Raw genomic sequence first — 18,937 nt, 5'->3', positions numbered from 1 at the left:
AACAGACAGACCAGTATTTCTTCAAATAAATGTACCTGCAGCATGCTGTAGTGTTATAAGAAAATTGTTTATACTCTATATGCACTGATTTATATAAATAATGCTACATGCTTTAATTCTGTGTATTTGTAACTCTTATAATCCCGCTAAAACTCTTTGAGGGGAAGAGTTTTAGCGGTTTAATGTCTTTTTCCAGAATTAAACCGCATTTAGTCACGGTTTAATGTCATGCAGTAAAATAGACATGTTGCCCCTGCTGGTGGGGGAAAAAAAAGTGAATATCTGCAACTTTCAGGGAGGTTTCTCAGCAGACACCATCGAGCACAGCCCGAAGCTACTTTGCTTGTTTAAAATTCCACTTGGGTGTGCCGTCTGAGAAACGCCTGCCTTTTTACATTGATAGAGAAGTGAAGCAATAGACAAGAGACAAAGCTCTTGAGTTAACACACTTACACTAACCAGACTCCCAACACTTTGACGCAGGACAAAGTCAGTCTTTTTTTTTCCAATAATGGGGAAACTTTTGATTTCCTCCACCTACCTAATGCTGGTAAGTGCTTCTAGTTTGTTTTTATAGCACGCCTACATGATTGATACATGTTTACTTTCTGTCACTTTTGTCATGCCCAGAATTATTAAAACATTTAAACGTGACAAGTCAGTTTGAAACTCACTTTCACCTCCAGATCCTTTCCTGTGTGGAGTCGTGCTTTCTGCTGAGATCTCTCTACGTAATTGTACCTGAAATAATTCCACCTGGATACCAAGTAGCAAAAGGTGCCGCTCTGTGTATTTGTGTTATTCCTTCAGTTTGAAAAAGTGTTGTAAGCCGAATGTTTTGTGTTTTATGTCTCTTTTTAACTTTCACTTTCTCGCTTTTCAGTTGAAACCGTCGGCTGTGATGCAAAATCAGTGCAGTTAACTGTGAAGGACCCGAGTTTCACAATAAAAAGTAACGGAGCAGTCGTAGCTTTAACGTCTGTCTCAGTGGGAGAAAGAGGACGGATATTTTCTGTGTCTGCTCGGGACAATAGTGGACTGGAAAGAAAGATGGAAGTTCACCTTGTCCGCAGTACAATGCCGAAAAGACATGTAAGGCAACTGCATATTGTGAGTCGTTTATACAGGTCAGAAGGCACAGTCTTTTTTTTTTTTTATCTAACATGTCTGAACTTGTTGGAATGTCACAGCGACGAGGCCAAGGCTCCCTGAACCGCTCTAAAAGACGGGCCTGTCGTTTTCCGACGTCTGTAGTCGAGAATTATGAAGGGAACTATCCAATACTCCTTGAGAAGGTGAATTGAATGCTAAATTTATATACCCCCTTCATTTGATCTGATTCAGGTTACATTCAGCTGACAAAATTATTATTTTCTTTGATGTTATGTGTTTGAGCTACAGTACCATATTGTAAACTGCGTACACTTTTGATCTATTTCATGACCCTGTGAGCTGAAAGAGCCCACAGCAGACTGCTTCATGATAAACACGTTATGAATAACAGAATCCTTGTTTTTGTTTATGATTTTATTTGGATTCTCCTGTAGCTGGTGTCAGAGCCCTCAGCAAGCCATGATATGTACTTTACTATTGAAGGAGAAGGAGTCGATACGTATCCCACTGGAGTGTTCAGTATAGACAGGGACACGGGGGATCTGTTCTTGCTCAAAGCAGTGGATCGTGAGGAGTTCCCAGCATATAATGTGAGTGTGAAGATGACGCTGATTTAGAAGATTTGTAAAGAGTTCCAATAATGTTCCACAGTCATCTTTAAGGAGTGATTTATCAATCATTCAAATAGCTACAGAGTATTTGTTCCTCTACTGAGCATGTTTGTTTATTTCTTTTTTCATTCAAACCTGGAACTGGCACAGTTCACATATGGAGTTTTGTTATGTTCCTGACTCTCCTTTCTATATTTGTGTGCATGTGTGTGTGTTTTTTCCCTCTATAGTTTGTAGTGCGTGTTTTTGACAAGCATACTAATGTGGAGCTAGAGGAGGAATTCCCCCTGAGAGTGTTTGTAGATGATGTCAATGACAATGCTCCAGAGTTCGTAGGTCCTTTACAGTTTACAGTTCCTGAGCACTGTAGTGCAGGTGAGAAAGGCAACATACAGTAATAGTTGATTCTGTGGTATTTGACTTTCAGTGCAGTTGCTCTAAATGATTATGGGTTACAATACAGGGACTGTGGTGGGAGTGGTGAGTGCAACTGACAGAGACCGAATTTACACCGACCATGTGAAGATTAAATATACACTCGTATCTGGATCAGACATGTTTGCCATTCATCCAGAAACAGGTGTCATCACAACAACAACCAACACTCTAGACAGAGAGGTGAGCACTGCCTCTGCATCACTGATACCTGTGAACTTTAATTGAAAATATCATTGAAATCGATGATGCAAGTGCTTTACAACATATTTTTATTATAATACTTTGTAACATTTCTTTTAAAGTTAAAAGACAACCATGTGGTGACTGTAAAAATCCAGGATATGAATGGTGCACCAAATGGTCTGTTTGCCACATCGACAGCAACAATTGCTCTGAGTGATATTAATGACAATCCACCAGCCTTCATGAAATCGTCTGTAAGTGTTTGAAAGAACTGTCTGCATGTAATTTGGCTGAATAACTGAAATCATATCGATTGATTTTAGCGTCCTTTTTCTACCTATTTCACCAAAATACTTTTTACTGACATAATTAAAGAAATACTAAAGACACCCCCTCTCTTCCCCATCTTCTTGCTCTTTCTTGTAGTATAATGTTACTGTGCAAGAAGATGAAAGTGAAAAACTTTTACTTCGAATTCCTGTTCAAGATAAAGATTTGATAAACACATCAAACTGGATGTCAAAGTTTGTCATTACTAAAGGAAACGAAAATGGAAATTTCAGGATAGTTACTGACCCCCAAACAAACGAAGGGCTTTTGTACATCTCAAAGGTGAGACTGGCTTATTATTCAATTCATTATTATCATTTAGTGATGTTGGTGGAAGCATTTTGCATGGATCACATTTAATGCAAAGTCGGCCTATATACAACTGATTTATATTCATAAACTTATAAATGTCTTTCTTTTTTCCAGCCATTAGATTATGAGAAGACCAACGATGTCCAGCTTCAGATCACTGCACAAAATGTAGCATCACTGAATGGCAGCAGTGCCACGTGGCAGTCCATCCCTGTGAATGTCAATGTTGAAAAAGTGGATGCAGGGTAAGATGGGTATGGTTGTTTCCTTTGTCTGGACTCTTGGAAAATGACTGATACACCTTTTCCTGCAGCTCTGTGTCCTTCGGACTACTAGGAATTATGACTATGCTGTGCCCTGTGGTCCTGCTCCTGATGCTCTGTGAGTCTCCCATTGTGATTAAGTTGTAAGGGTTAGATAGGGGTTCTCTTGTAGTTTGCTCATTGCATATTAGGAAGTGAACACTATTGCATACAATAGTGTAGTGTATAATGCTGCTATACTCATTCTTGTGATGCCTACCACACATAAAAGAACTCTGTGACCTCTGATTTTGAACACGCCTGCTTTTTGTTGCAGTCCTGCTTCTTGCATTTTTCTGTCTAACAAAGAGAGAGAAATTGCAGCTTAATGAACCAGGAAACACAGGAAGAATCCCACTCATATCCAACATAGACGTCCCAGGGGACAGCGCGGTAAGGTTAGTAACGTAGAAGCACCGTCTCGGCTTACAGTTATTCACAAAGAAACCATATTTGCTTCTTCCCCCCCCCTCCTTTGGCTTTATTTGTTTTATTGCTGCTTTTGCTTTGATTGATGCAAGTCTCATCAGTCGTCTCCGTTTCGAGACTGACCAAACACTAAATGGTTTATGTTAAGGGTGTAATGATTAATCTTGGCTTGAAAGAAAAACCTCAAGCACCATTGGTCAGCCTGTTGGTAGTGGTGTAGACTAAAGAGGTTTTCTGTATAACAAATGGTTGCTATATACATCAGGTATTTTTTTTTTTTTTATGATTACAAACATGAGTTAAATCCCATTTGTAATATCGTCTTTTTCTCTAAGTCTGGATAGTATCCTGTGCAAACCTCAGCATTTCTCAGCTTTTGGTAAAATATATTTTGTCTTTAACTTGTTGGTGATATGTTAGCCTGATGTTCAATATCTGACCGTCAGTAATAACAGGAAATATTAACAAACTGCCTGTGTCTTCTAGAAACTGATCCAAATGGGAACAAAAGGGCAATACGCAGACGATATCATTCACTTCTAAGGGTCTAAGTATGTGGCTGTGTAACTGGCTCTATCAGATGTTGCAGTGATAATAATGAAAACGATAACATTGACTTTCTGAACACATTCGGATGAAAGTTAAAAACTCTTGCAAAGGTCTGCAGGAAGAAATGAAAACAGTCACTCCAGATTAATGTTGTTTACTTTAAGCTGTAAAAGATGCAGATTGGGTCTGAATGCATCGCTTGTTTCTGGGGTAAGAATACATATATAAAAAAAGAACAAGCAGGCGGTGCAGGTGTGTATCTGCTATTGCTGTTTTTTGCTTTATTTCTTTGCTGTTATTGTTGTTGTGAGTTTTTTGTTGTTCCTTTGTTTGTATTTTTAATGTTAAAGTGGTTTTGTTCTAAAAACTAAGCAGATGCTGTTAGTTGTGCATACTGTGTGCTGTATGGCTTTAGCAACATTTCCACCAGGAGCTCCTTACCAAGCAATCTTTTGGAGCTTTGTACCTCAAGATCTAAAAAAAAATCATATCTTTATTTTTGGAGGACAGCTCCTTCTTACACTTCAGGAGTCTTTGGTGCATGGACGTTTCTTGTTGGAAAGCAATTTCTCATAAAAATCCAGCTGTTTTCGGAGTATACCACATAAATTGTTGATTATCATTAACTTAAATTAATTCAGAAAGCTGTGAAGGGAAATGGAAACAAAACAAAAACAAAACTGTGTTTTCTTGCACTCAAGCTATTGGTGGGAGAACATACAAAACCACCTTAAGGGAACCTTTTAGCTCTTAGTTCATGGACTAGAAGTTCTGGTTAATTTGGGTTGAAATTAAGCTACTCGTGTTTGTCTGTATATTAGTTAGTAGTCACTATGGTATGTTTTACTCTTTTTTTATTTAAATCATTGTCTGCAGTAAGAAAGTGCATTTCTTTTTTCGCCTTGTTGCTGGTTTTTATTGTTATTAATTTTCATCTTTGCAGATATATTTGAAGTAAAACAAAAACATAACGAAAGAAAATAACTGCCTAATATTTCACAATATGTAATGTAAAAATTAGACCTTCATAATGATCTATTTTACTCAGTGTTGATTTACTCCTGCTGAATTTCCTAATGGCACAGCAATATTGTGTTACTGTGTTTTATTTCAACTCCCTGACTGTCAAATGGGTGCAGGTTATTGAAACATTTCCAACAGTCTCCGTTTACAATCTGCACAAGGGCAGAACTGGAGAGGTAAAGTGTTACTGCCTGAAACTAAATACAACTGGCTGCACAGTGAAAACACAGTAAAAAAATTAAAAACAAATTGAGCATTACAGTGTGTGTAATGTTCCACTATCTGAACTTAAATTTGTTTTTTGTAACCATTTCCTTTATTGCTTACTTTCAAAAATGCTATTTCTGTGAACAAGATGCTCTAGTGACTCATCGAATGATGCTACTGACCAGCCAATCAGTGGCATGCAGTCTGACGGTGTCACACTGTAGTACCTGTTTGGATCACTTGGAAATCTGGCTGAGCATGTACTATAACCTGATGGCAAACCCTGCAAACCACGCAGAGTTGATCCAAGTAGGTACTAATGGAACAGGGAATTAACTGCCAACATACCGTCATATAGGCACCTACTATAAATTCTGAAATGTGGGAATAAAACATGGAACTTGAACAGGAACTGAAGGAAAAGCTATAAAAGATATTGAAAAGAGACATGCAAGCTGAATGGCTCAATGACTTGGCTTTGTTTTAAAGTTTGAATGGTGTCTGTAGGTCAACGTATGTGGAAGTAAAGTTGAAAAGGGAGGTGGAGATTCTCTCATTTGAAATACATTATAATTTTTTGTTGAATAAACTTGAATATTTCAAAAAAAAACAAAAGTTAGAAATGAGAAATATTCTACTGAGGAAACATGAGTAATAACTGTGGCATTCCTTTAATGCACTCTCTAACCTTGCTTGTTGCTTTTTGAGATTTAGACTACCTACCCCATGAAGTAAGATTCAAAAACACAGTGATATATATAAAAAAAAGTGCCAGGAAAAAAGAAAGAATCGTCATGCCCTGCATGTTTGTGTAGCAGACCCAAAAGCAAACACAGGAGAAATGAACTGATGATCAAACCATTATTACGGCTGATATTAAGAAAAAAACAAACAAACAGTAAAACAAGTGAAACTAAACCTATTCTGGGACTGAACTTGTCACGATCCTGGGTCTTATGACCCAGTGTTTTGAGTTTTAGTTCATTTTGATGTTTTAGTTTATGTAAGCCCTTCAGGTTCCTAAGTTCATTTGTTATCATGCTTAAGTGTTTCTAGTTCTTATTATTTCCCCCTCGTGTTTCCAACTATGGTAAATCTCCCCTGCTTTTCATGCGTTTCATGTCTGTGTCTTACATTGTGAAGTTTGGGTTGTCATGTCTACGTCTCATTATGTTTCCTGTTTTATTGTGAAGAGGTCTGGTGTTTCTGTGTTCATCGTGTTCAGTTTTACTCTTCCCCTGTGGCGTTGTTATGTTCATGTTGATCTACTGTGCCTTTCTGTTCCATGTTTCAGATCCCTATGTTCTGTCTCCCCCAGTCTGTTAAGTCCACATGTCTTGAGTTCCGTCAGTGTGTTTCCTGTTTTACTTTCACAGTCTGTTCTATGTTAATGTTTCTAGTTTTGCTTCCCTTGCCTCGTCCTGCTCAATTACTCTCAGCTGTGCTCTCCTCCTGTGGCTCATTCCCCCTCGTTATCCCTCAGTGTATTTAAGCCCCATGTTTCTCTTTGTCAGTGTTGCGTCCTCCATCATAGCTGTGTGATTTTTCCCTGTGGTTCTTTGTGCTTTAGTTTTCCCAGTTTAGTTTATTTTGTATTGTTTTTTCGTGTCCCACTTCACGCCAGCAATAAAGCTGTGTTTTTTGAGTTTACCTTTTGTCTCTGTGAGTTTGCGTTTGGGTCCTCTCCTGCCTGCCACACAGCCGAACTGTGACAGAACTAAACAAACTATGAAGACAATGACACGAGGCATAAGATGAAAACTCAACAGGTGTATGTAAAACCGTGAAGTACTTCAAACATGACATGAGCATGAACCTGAACTGCTGAAAGCAAACACTCAGTGACCTGACCTGACTTGACATGGTGACATGACAAGGAGGAGAGGAAGACAGAGGACTTAAATATACAGGAGGGTAATGAGGGAAGTGGAAACACCTGAGGAAACACAGCTGACAAAAATGAACATGATGCCACAGGAGAAGCAAAACTAAACCCACTGAAAATAATAATTTACAAAAACCACTTGCAAAATACAACAGGAAACATAATGGAGACTTGACAACACAAGCTTAGAAAATGTAACACAGGGAGAGAATAACGCACTGAGATAACTGAAAGTAAAAACACTGAGGACAAAACAGACTACATAGAGGAGAGGAAAAGACTCATATCAGGAGACATAGATGAAACAAAAACTAGAATGAAACTCAATTACTCCCTAACTGAATTATAACACAAGAATTTAATATAATCTCAATCTAACATAAGGAAATCAAAAATAAAAAAAATTAACTCAAAACGCCTGGTCACAAACAAAAATTCCAAAAAATAATAAATGTATATGGCTTGAGCCACCTGAGTCTATTATATTATCAACATTTATATCCAGTCATGACAGCCATGATCACTTTCTAATGTCAGGCCTGATGTTTTGTGCCCTCACCTGTTCTCAGCTGCATTTGAATAAAACACCAATTCCACCCATTTAAGCTTAAATTTCAAAACTAACATTTTAACTACTGATTTTATCTATTGTTCTGATTTTTGATTTTATATACTGTTTTGTTTGTTTGTTTGTTAATTAGTTTGTTTGTTTGTTTGCTTGTTTTAATCAATTTTAAATCATGCTTTTTATTTGTTTTTGTTTTTAATGTCTCTGTAAAGCACTTTGAATCACCTTGTTGTTGAATTGTGCTATACAAATAAACTTACCTTGCCTATATGCATATTTTTCACAGCCACCTATACAATGGGTTGTTATATGTGGTATCACAAGTAACAAGCACAGCTTATGTCCCACCTCACAACATACAGATTAGTTTTTTGGGGTTTTTTTTTGTAAATGCTGGCTTTATTGGTAATGAGAAAAGCTATAAAACACTGACTTATTTAAAACATTTTCCTAGGAAGTGCATAGATAGTGTTATCATTATTGACTTTCTTTTACTTTTTCCAGGTGGCAACAAGAAAAATTGTTTGTGACAACTGGTTCGGTCTAAGGTTAGTTTTTGGTGGGGTTTAAGCAAAATCTTAGTGTTGATACTACTGTTGGTTTGCTGGTTGGCCACAACTGTGAATCCTGGTAGATGTGTTGTATTAGGAAACTGTATTAGTCCTGATGAGCAATGACTAATTCATTACTGCAGACAAGTCTTGACAAAAAAAGCTGACAGACCAGTATTTCTTCAAATACGTGTACCTGCAGCATGCTGTAGTGTTATAAGAATATTGTTTGTACTCTATATGCACAGATTTATATAAATAATGCTACATGGGGAAATAGTAAAGCATTTAGTTGCGGTTTAATGTCTTGCAGTAAAATAGACATGTTGCCCCTGCTGGTGGGGAAAAAACACTTGAATATCTGCAACTTTCAGGGAGGTTTCTCAGCAGACACCAGCGAGCACAGCCCGAAGCTATTTCGCTTGTTTAAAATTCCACTTGGGTGTGCCGTCTGAGAAACACTTGTGTTTTTACATTGATAAAGAAGTGAAGCAATAGACCAGAGACAAAGCTCTTGAGTTAACACACTTACACTAACCAGACTCCCAACACACTTTGACGCAGGACAAAGTCAGTCTTTTTTTCCAATAATGGGGAAACTTTTGATTTCCACCACCTACCTAATGCTGGTAAGTGCTTCTAGTTTGGTTTTATAGCACTCCTACATGATTGATACATGTTTACTTTCTGTCACTTTTGTCATGCCAGGAAGCATTAAAACATTTAAAGGTGACAAGTCAGTTTGAAACTCACTTTCACCTTTAATGCACTCTCTAACCTTGCTTGTTGCTATTTGAGATTTAGACTACCTGTGCTGTGAAGTAAGATTCACAACCACAGTGGTATAACAAAAAGTCCCAGAAAAAACAAAATTGTCACGGCCGTCATGGCCGGTGTGTTTGTGGAGCGGACCTAAAAGCAAGCATAGAAGAAATAAACTGATGATCAAACAAAAAGTGAGCCTTTATTACGGCTGATAAAAAAAAGAAAAAACAAATCAGAAAAACAAGGCGAGACCAAACAAAAGTGAAACCTAATCTGGGACTGAACTAAACAAACTATGGAGACAATGACACGAGACATAAGATGAAACCTGAACAGGTGAATGAAAAACCTTGAACGTGAAGTACTTTAAACATGACATGAGCATGAACCTGAACTGTTGAAAGCAAACACTCAGTGGCCTGGCTTAGTGTCATTGTCGTCATAGTTTGTTTAATTTAGTCCCATTTTAGGTTTCACTTATGTCATTCTTTTCAGCACAACCTCACATGTCTGAATTTACAGTTATGTTTTCATTTTGACATACTGTATTAGCACAACTGATCTAAAGTCAGACAAAAAACAAACTCTGATTAGAAAAAGGTACATTTTTTACTGTAACAACCGCATATACACACTCCAAACACGCTAAATCTCTCACAAACTCTCTCTGTCTCTCTCTCACCATCACTCCTTAAATTCCCCCCTCTTTCTAAACATCCAAATGTCATGTTGCCAGAACATTTTTTGATTGGTCAACATTTTACATTTTTCCACCAACACAGGTGTTCTTTGTTTTGTTTCTTTTTTTTATGCTCATAAGCTGAGAATGCTTGCTAGAGCTGTCCTTAGACATTACAGGTGAGGAAAAGATGCCACGTATATATTGTTTATCATGACTCTGGTTTTACGTGGCCTATCAACACAACTGAAAAACTGTTATATATCATCTTTTTGCTTTGTCATCTTGAAGTAGTCATGTGATTGGTTTAACACGACTACTTTATTTATCCTCAGTCAAACAGCAGCACTCATGCGATAGTGGGGTGTGCCGTCTGAGAAACGCCTACGTTTTTACATTGATAGAGAAGTGAAGCAATAGACCAGAGACAAAGCTCTTGAGTTAACACACTTACACTAACCAGACTCCCAACACTTTGACGCAGGACAAAGTCAGTCTCTTTTTTTTTTTTCCAATAATGGGGAAACTTTTGATTTCCTCCACCTACCTAATGCTGGTAAGTGCTTCTAGTTTGTTTTTAGAGCACGCCTACATGATTGATACATGTTTACTTTCTCTCACTTTTGTCATGCCAGGAAGTATTAAAACATTAAACGTGACAAGTCAGTTTGAAACTCACTTTCACCTCCAGATCCTGTCCTGTGTGGAGTCGTGCTTTCTGCTGAGATCTCTCTACGTAATTGTACCTGAAATAATTCCACCTGGATACCAAGTAGCAAAAGGTGCCGCTCTGTGTATTTGTGTTATTCCTTCAGTTTGAAAAAGTGTTGTAAGCCTAATGTTTTGTGTTTTATGTCTCTTTTTAACTTTCACTTTCTCGCTTTTCAGTTGAAACCGTCGGCTGTGATTTAAAATCAGTGCAGTTAACTGTGAAGGACCCGAGTTTCACAATAAAAAGTAACGGAGCAGTCGTAGCTTTAAAGTCTGTCTCAGTGGGAGAAAGAGGACGGATATTTTCTGTGTCTGCTCGGGACAATAGTGGACTGGAAAATAAGATGGAAGTTCACCTTGTCCACAGTACCATCTTGAAAAGACATGTAAGGCAACTGCATATTGTGAGTCGTTTATACAGGTCAGAAGGAACAGTGCATCTTTTTTCTAACATGTCTGAACTTGTTGGAATGTCACAGCGACGAGGCCAAGGCTCCCTGAACCGCTCTAGAAGACGGGCATGTTTTCTTATTCCCCCGTGGCATGTAGTGGAGAATGATGAAGGGAGCTATCCAAAACTAATTGACAGGGTGAATTGAATGTTTAATTTTCATCATTTATGATCACTGTGGTATACAAATGTTTATTGTCAATACACATCAGATTGTAAAGACTTTATGAATAACAGAACCTTTTTTTTCTTTTCCTTAATATGTATCATTTTATTTGGTTTCTGCTGTGGCAGGGGTCATATTCCCCAGACAGCCGTTATTGGTACTTTATTGAAGGAGAGGGAGTCGATACGTATCCAACTGGAGTGTTCAGTATGGACACAGACACGGGGGCTCTGTTCTTGCTCAAAGCAGTGGATCGTGAGGAGTTCCCAGCATATAATGTGAGTGTGAAGATGACGCTGGTTTAGAAGATTTGTAAAGAGTTCCAATAATGTTCCACAGTCATCTTTAAGGAGTGATTTATCAATCATTCAAATAGTTACACAATATTTGTTCCTCTACTGAGCATGTTTGTTTATTTATTTTTTCATTCAAACCTGGAACTGGCACAGTTCACATATGGAGTCTTGTGATGTTCCTGACTCTGCTTTCTATATTTGTGTGCATCAAACTAGTCAAACGTTTGTTTGTTTTCCCTCTATAGATTTTGATGATGTTTTTGACAGGCATACCAATGCGGAGCTAGATGAGAAAGCCCCCCTGAGAGTGATTGTAGATGATGTCAATGACAATGCTCCAGAGTTCGTAGGTCCTTTACACTTTACAGTTCCTGAGCACTGTAGTGCAGGTGAGAAAGACAACATACAGTAATAGTTGATTCTGTGGTATTTGACTTTCAGTGCAGTTGCTCTAAATGATTATGGGTTACAATACAGGGACTGTGGTGGGAGTGGTGAGTGCAACTGACAGAGACCAAATTGGCACAGACCATGTGAAGATTAAATATACACTCGTATCTGGATCAGACATGTTTACCATTCATCCAGAAACAGGTGTCATCACAACAACAACCAACACCCTAGACAGAGAGGTGAGCACTGCCTCTGCATCACTGATACCTGTGAACTTTATGTAATTGAAAACTTGCATCATTAAAATCGATGATGCAAGTGCTTTACAACATATTTTTATTATAATACTTTGTAACATTTCTTTTAAAGTTAAAAGACAACCATGTGGTGACTGTAAAAATCCAGGATATGAATGGTGCACCAAATGGTCTGTTTGCCACATCGACAGCAACAATTGCTCTGAGTGATATTAATGACAATCCACCAGCCTTCATGAAATCATCTGTAAGTGTTTGAAAGAAGTGTCAGTTTGTAATTTGGCTGAATAACTGAAATCATATCGATTGATTTTGGCGTCCTTTTTCTACTTATTTCACCAAAATACTTTTTACTAACATAAGTAAACAGCAATTAACCCCCTCTGCTTTTTTTCTTGTAGTATAATGTTACTGTGCAAGAAGATGAAAGTGAAAAACTTTTACTTCGAATTCCTGTTCAAGATAAAGATTTGATAAACACATCAAACTGGATGTCAAAGTTTGTTATTACTAAAGGAAACGAAAATGGAAATTTCAGGATAGTTACTGACCCGCAAACAAACGAAGGGCTTTTGTACATCTCAAAGGTGAGACTGGCTTATTATTCAATTCATTATTATCATTTAGTGATGTTGGTGGAAGCATTTTGCATGGATCACATCTAATGCAAAGTCAGCCTATATACAACTGAGTTATATTTATAAACTTTAAAATGTCTTTCTTTTTTCCAGCCATTAGATTATGAGAAGACCAATGATGTCCAGCTTCAGATCACTGCACAAAATGTAGCATCACTGAATGGCAGCAGTGCCACGTGGCAGTCCATCCCTGTGAATGTCAATGTTGAAAAAGTGGATGCAGTCAGGGCTGGACTGGGACAACAGATCGGCCCGAGCATTTTGACCAGAGACCCGCCCACCAGGTATTATAGGAAAAATCATAAAGCCTTTGAATGAAAACAAACGCTGTTGTGACAGTGATGTACAGTCTTGTTGGTATATATATGATTTCTATACATTTTACATCAGATAAAAACTTTGGTTGTAAGATTCAGACATTTATTTAATAACAGCCAGACATTTTAAATGAAAATAAGAAAGAAACGTATTTCTTTGTGCCCCCCTCTCCCTGTTAATGCCCTACCTGGCCCCCTGGCAAAACTTTGCTAGATCCACCCCTGCACAGTTACCAGCTGTCAGCTACTTAGAAAAGCATCCTGATGTTATTTGTCTCTCAGAAACAGTTCATAACTTCCTTTCAACTCATTCATGTCACCTAAAAGGTAAACCTGTTTCTTCATCACCTGTTCAGCTCTGATGATTCAGTAAGGACATCTCCTGGTTTCATCTTCATGTTTCCCTCTCACCAAACTGATATCATGACCAGCAGCTTTTACAGCTGTTGGCTCCAGCAAATATCAGCTGATACTAGAAATCAATATTAAATAAATTCTAACAACAGCTCATCAAGCTTAAACCTGCTGCTGTTGTTTAGCGTGACATCTGCCGGTTTCCCCGTTCTGGTGCAAATTGGGCGATAAACAAGAGAGACGGGACTTCAAACCATTCAAAATCACAAAGCTAAAAAAAAACAATCAATATACCTACAATATTGATCAGTTTCCCTGCACGCAGTCGATCTAGGGCTGTTTCTTCTATTAAATTCAATTCTTCTATTAAAACACTAAAAAAGTCAAACGACACACATTAAAAATGGGCACCTACAATAACAAATGATCCAAACAAAATGGCAAAAGACTCTTACCAACAGTATACCCACTCACACCCAAGCGAATTAATCGCCTCTGGTTTTTTTCCACAGAAGAGCACTGACTTCACCGCACACACCCACTACCTTTTCACAGCTCTTCAGCCAATCACCTGGCAGAGAGCAACAAACTGCCAGGTGACACTTGTTACATATGGATTCAGGGTAAGATGGGGTGTGGTTGCTTTTTGGACACTTGGAAAAATGACTGATTCACCTTTTCCTGCAGGTCTGTGTCCTTCGGACTACTGGGAATTATGACTGTACTGTGTCCTGTGGTCCTCCTCCTACTGCTTTGTGAGTCTCCCACTGTGATTAAGTTGTAAGGGTTAGATGGGGGTTCTCTTGTAGTTTGCTCATTGCATATTAGGAAGCGAACAATGCTGCATACAATAGTGTAGGTATACCACACATAAAAGCACTCTGTGAGCTCTGATCTTGAATATGCCTGCTTTTTGTTGCAGTCCTAGTCCTTGCATTTTTCTGTCTAAAAAAGAGAGAGAAATTGCAGCTTTATGACTCTGGAGACACTGGAGGAATCCCACTCAAAGCTAACACGGAGGCCCCAGAGGACAGCACGGTAAGGATAGTAATGTGTAACCAATGTCTCCGTTTCCAGGTCTTCTAAAAAACACACACACACACACACACACACACACACACACACACACACACACACACACACATTTACTTTGTTTTACAAGAAAAATCTTCTTGAAAAATGGGTTTAAAAACATAAACAACTATGAGATACTGTTTGTTCATGATTTGGACAGGGGGAACAAATTACGGAATTATATATGTATATCTATTATCCCTTTAAAGCCGGTCGGAGCGGACACGCTCCATTTTGCATAACTATTTTTAAATCCCGGTAGCTCTGCAACCACGTAAGCTAGCGCAATACTTTTTTTTGCATATGAAACCGGAGGAGTTGTACTTACATCTTATGCCATCAGCTTGTCCTCGGTCACAGTTTCCATCCACATACAGCTTTGCAAAAACTGCATAAAAAGCACTTGCAGCAACAAAAACATAATATTCCAGAAACACGCTTTGCCAATCCGATCAGCTGTTCGTAACACTTCCTAGTCCATCAGCGTGAACTATCACATGTCCGGCATGACCTGCCCAAAACCGGAAGTGACGTCATTTTGCGGAAATGTAGTTTTTTTTACCATCGTGGCCTTATGAGCCTATACTTGTGTTTTTAAAAGTCATCTTTGACTTTATGACTTTCTGTGTCGTTTCTGGGATGCTTAGGACTCATATTGCACTGCTGGAAATATTTTTATTTTGATGCATATGCTGTTATTTTGCAAATTTGCACTATAATATTTATTTTCGTTTTTCCTGCAGTATATGAAAATTAGTGTATCTCAAAAATAAAACTATGAAGACACTTAAAATAAATTTCCTTTGGTGGGAAACTAGGTTGTGCAACTTTTTTTGTATTTACAGTTTTGAGGGATAAGCCTCTTAAATTTCTCTAACTACAAATATATGTTAAAAAAACAAAAACGATTTTAAATTTTTTGTAGTTTATTGCACTTTTTTGCAATTTATGTAATTACTATGCACTTAATGCAGACATATTATTAAAATTTGGGCTATAATGGTTGTATTGATGTATAGCAACTTGAAATGCTCCAAAAAATGGCTCCACAGCATGTAAAAATATAATATAAGCTCTGGCGGACTTGGTTCTATGGTAGGTCTTAAAGGGTTAAATATATCATTATATATCTCCAAAAGTATTACAAATTATCTCCAAAATTTCAGGAGTGCTTACGTTTAGTTGCATTTCATTTATATAATTTTTTTAAGGGATCTTATATCTGTTTTCACTCTTGTATGCTTTTCATACAAGTTTCACACAAGACAGATACAAACTTTATAAGAAGCCCCGTCAATAACCTGTCAGTTATGCTAGCAGTGTCCAAGCATTCTTTTTTTTTTTTTTTCTTTTCATACCACGCACCCCTGCAGTGGCTCTTGGGAACCTCTGTTCTTTATAATTGGGAATCAAATGGCCACTATCTCCATCATGCAATGTTGTTTATTATTACAAACATATTATTTGTTTGTTTTTGATACATCCAACAAAAATGTCTTGTGGCAGACCTTTGCAAAAAAAATTCAAAAATAAAAAAAGCAGAAGTTTCTTTTTCTGCAGTAAAATAAATGTCTGTGAATGTCTGTAAAAGATATTATTTCTCTAACTTGTTGGTGATCTGTTTGCTCGATGTGTAATATATATATATATATATATATATATATATATATATATATATATTAGGGGTGCAACGATACTCATATCGATATTGAACCGTTCGATACAGTGCTTTCGGTTCGGTACGCATATGTATCGAACAATACAAGATTTTTAATTTATTTTATCAACCTTCCTTCTGACGATGCTGTCTGTGTTGAGCGCTCAGTGGATCTGCGCTCGACAGTGCAGCCTAGGCGGAGTAGTCGAACGCAGATTCACTGAGTGCAGGGCAAGCTAGCGAGACAGAAGTTAAGCTCTCCTTGCAACATGGCAAATTGAACCTCCCCCACCCTCATTCAGATGTGGCGTTTGGAACTATTTTGGTCTTCATGTGACATATGACCCTGAAGGTAAGCGCGTCATGGACTAAAGTAAAACAGTATGTTGGATGTGCCACGCAATGCTCAATTACATGGGTGGGAGCTAGTGTGTTAGCGCAGTTAGCTCGTTAACGTGTTGGCCATCCAGCCTCAGACACGGGGCGATCGGTAGCTCGTTAACGGAGATTTGCCGTGTTGTGGCGTTAACGTCATTTCAGATTAACGCTGACAGCACTAGTGGGAACACAACGAATATGACTGCACATTTACTCCGACATCATCCTAGTGCAAAGACAAGTGGAAGCAGACAAAAACAACAAGCACACATGCTACAAACTTTACCCGAGTCATTTAGACAGCCGTTAGCACATGATTCTCCTTATGGGGACCTGACATGTTTAATATGCTGATGAGAATATAGCCCAGAAGAAGCGTATAGTATAGCTTTTAGTTTGGAAAGAGCCATTTCTCTGTAATAAACTCTCTTTTCCAAAGATGAATGTTTTCTCGATGAGATAGATTTATTTTTGTATTACTTTGTTGTTTAAGCAACATTAAATTTAAAAACTGTACTTTTGAGTTAAAATATATATTTATAATTTTAATAAATGACAAATTAAAAAGGCATGAACATTTTTTTTTTGTATCAAAAAAATATCGAACCATGACACCAAAGTATCGAACCGAACCGTGAATTTTGTGTATCGTTGCATCCCTAATATATATGTGACCTTCAGTCATGTCCTCAGCAGCTTTGAAAGTGTTGTATGCTTCCTCCTATTATCCAGGCTTGGGAGTATTAACAGGTAATAATAACAAACTACCTGTGTCTTCCAAATGGGAACAGAAGAGGATGGGCAGCATTCAGGGGACGTGGCTCTGTAGCTGACTCAGAGGTCACGGTCTGAACGCTTGGCTTGTTACTGGGGTAACAATGTAAAAACAGAACAATCAAGTGGTGCAGGTGTGTATCTGCTATTGCTCTTTGTTGCTTTATTTTGTTGTTGTTGATGTTGTTGTGTTTTTTGGGGGGTTTTTTAAGCAAAAGTGGTTTGCACTAAAAACTATGTAGATGCAATATTTTGGAGCTTTGTACGTCAGCAATCAATTCTCTAAAAAAATTATATCTTTATTTTTGGAGGGTAAGTTTTAATTAAAACAAATGCGTAATGAAACAAAATAACAATTACCTAATATTTCAAAATATGTAATGTAAAATTACACCTTCATAATAATCTATTTTAAGCAGTGTTGATTTACTTCTGCAGAATTTCCTAAAGGCACAGAAATTGTGTGTAACCATGTTTTACTTCAACTCGCAAACTGTGAGACGGGTGCAGTTTGAGCTCACTGTAAGTCAGGTTGTTGAAACATTTCCAACAGTAGTCGTGTTACAATCTGCACGAGGGCAGAACTGGAGCACTAACGTGTTACTGCCTGAAACTAAATACAACTGGCTGCACAGGAAAAAAACCCATTTAAAAGACAGTGTATACCCTATATGTATTTTGCGTTTTTAAGTTGTTATTTGACATTAACATTAAGGAGTTGTGTTTAATTTTTGCTGCTGTAGCAGTTATTTGTGGTTTGTTTTTAACATTTAAAGGAACGTGATTATAAAACAGCATAATCAACAAACATACAATAAGCATACATGCACCCATACAACTTGTACTTTTAGTCTTTACTGTTTATTTGTTTAAGTTTTTGTCCAATATCTGTTAATTTGTAATTAAACAAACAAAACAAATGTCCTTGTGATTTTTCCGGTTGTACTGTATATAAAGGTCAGATCCAAAATGGTTGTTTATTGTGTTCAGGTTTTGTCTCTAGTGTTTCACAGGGTGGAGCCCACATACACATAATACACTATGTGCAGTGTTCCAACATCTCAACTCCTTGGCTTATAATTACTTCAGTCCTCTGCAGATCTAATTGGTGCACTGATGTTATTACTGACAAACAGCCCTGACCCACTGAGGTATAGACCCCACTGGACTTCTGAAGGTGTGCTGAGATCTGAGGAATTTAAAGGCCAAGTCAACATCTCAAATTTGTTAGCCTCCTCCTCACATGAACTACAATACACCATGCATTTTGACACCTTTCTTTCAGAACCAGCATCAACCTTTTTGGTTGTTTGAGCCACAGTCAATTTTCCGTTCGATGGAACCACACAGACCACCCTTCACTCCCTGCGTGCATTAGTTGCTGGTTCACCACTGTTCCTTACTCTAGTTCATGTCACAATGAAGGTCACAGCAGTAATCATTATCACAGACTCATTAGACCAGGACATGTATTTCCCGTCTTTTGTTCTTAGTGAAACTCGTGTGGTCTTCTGGTTATTTGAGTC

The 18,937-nt window shown here is 37.8% G+C and overlaps 2 protein-coding genes across 4 annotated transcripts; both read left to right on the top strand.

Moving 5' to 3' along the window:
* The first annotated feature begins 398 nt into the window (after positions 1 to 398).
* On the top strand, positions 399 to 8,220 carry LOC105940471 (desmocollin 2-like protein). Of its 2 annotated transcripts, none has more exons than XM_076880969.1 (13): positions 399 to 550; positions 687 to 777; positions 884 to 1,092; positions 1,191 to 1,295; positions 1,548 to 1,703; positions 1,955 to 2,099; positions 2,188 to 2,342; positions 2,465 to 2,599; positions 2,772 to 2,957; positions 3,102 to 3,232; positions 3,301 to 3,368; positions 3,567 to 3,682; positions 4,205 to 8,220. In XM_076880969.1, exons 1-13 carry the CDS (start codon positions 512 to 514, stop codon positions 4,259 to 4,261), a joined length of 1,593 nt encoding a protein of 530 aa, XP_076737084.1. In that variant the 5' UTR covers positions 399 to 511; the 3' UTR covers positions 4,262 to 8,220. The 2 variants fall into 2 exon arrangements, with proteins under 2 accessions (XP_076737084.1, XP_076737085.1); XM_076880970.1 differs by having other exon boundaries at positions 400 to 550; positions 3,567 to 3,687.
* Positions 8,221 to 9,020: 800 nt separating this feature from the next.
* LOC112430849 (desmocollin 2-like protein) lies at positions 9,021 to 18,385 on the top strand. 2 transcript variants are annotated; one of them, XM_076880971.1, is made up of 14 exons: positions 9,021 to 9,130; positions 10,637 to 10,727; positions 10,834 to 11,042; positions 11,136 to 11,246; positions 11,402 to 11,551; positions 11,837 to 11,958; positions 12,047 to 12,201; positions 12,332 to 12,466; positions 12,621 to 12,806; positions 12,951 to 13,141; positions 14,041 to 14,124; positions 14,216 to 14,283; positions 14,451 to 14,566; positions 17,370 to 18,385. In XM_076880971.1, coding segments are annotated over exons 5-14 (1,074 nt in total). In that variant the 5' UTR covers positions 9,021 to 9,130; positions 10,637 to 10,727; positions 10,834 to 11,042; positions 11,136 to 11,246; positions 11,402 to 11,549; the 3' UTR covers positions 17,385 to 18,385. The 2 variants fall into 2 exon arrangements, with proteins under 2 accessions (XP_076737086.1, XP_076737087.1); XM_076880972.1 differs by lacking the exon at positions 9,021 to 9,130 and adding an exon at positions 10,373 to 10,501.
* Positions 18,386 to 18,937: the final 552 nt, after the last annotated feature.

Source organism: Maylandia zebra, unplaced genomic scaffold, assembly GCF_041146795.1.
Source record: "Maylandia zebra isolate NMK-2024a unplaced genomic scaffold, Mzebra_GT3a scaffold02, whole genome shotgun sequence".
Lineage (NCBI taxonomy): Eukaryota > Metazoa > Chordata > Actinopteri > Cichliformes > Cichlidae > Maylandia > Maylandia zebra.
This window is presented reverse-complemented; position numbering and strand designations above follow the sequence as displayed.

What these genes read in the sequence shown, in the direction of transcription:
- LOC112430849 (XM_076880971.1), top strand. An exon ending in CAGCCTTCATGAAATCATCT is followed by an intron (nt 12,467 to 12,620) that starts GTAAGTGTTTGA and finishes TTTTTCTTGTAG; the next exon opens with TATAATGTTACTGTGCAAGA. An exon ending in AGAGAGCAACAAACTGCCAG is followed by an intron (nt 14,125 to 14,215) that starts GTGACACTTGTT and finishes CTTTTCCTGCAG; the next exon opens with GTCTGTGTCCTTCGGACTAC.
- LOC105940471 (XM_076880969.1), top strand. Translation starts at nt 512, where the DNA reads ATGGGGAAACTTTTGATTTCCTCCACCTACCTAATGCTG. An exon ending in CCTCCACCTACCTAATGCTG is followed by an intron (nt 551 to 686) that starts GTAAGTGCTTCT and finishes TTTCACCTCCAG; the next exon opens with ATCCTTTCCTGTGTGGAGTC. An exon ending in CCAACACTCTAGACAGAGAG is followed by an intron (nt 2,343 to 2,464) that starts GTGAGCACTGCC and finishes TTTCTTTTAAAG; the next exon opens with TTAAAAGACAACCATGTGGT.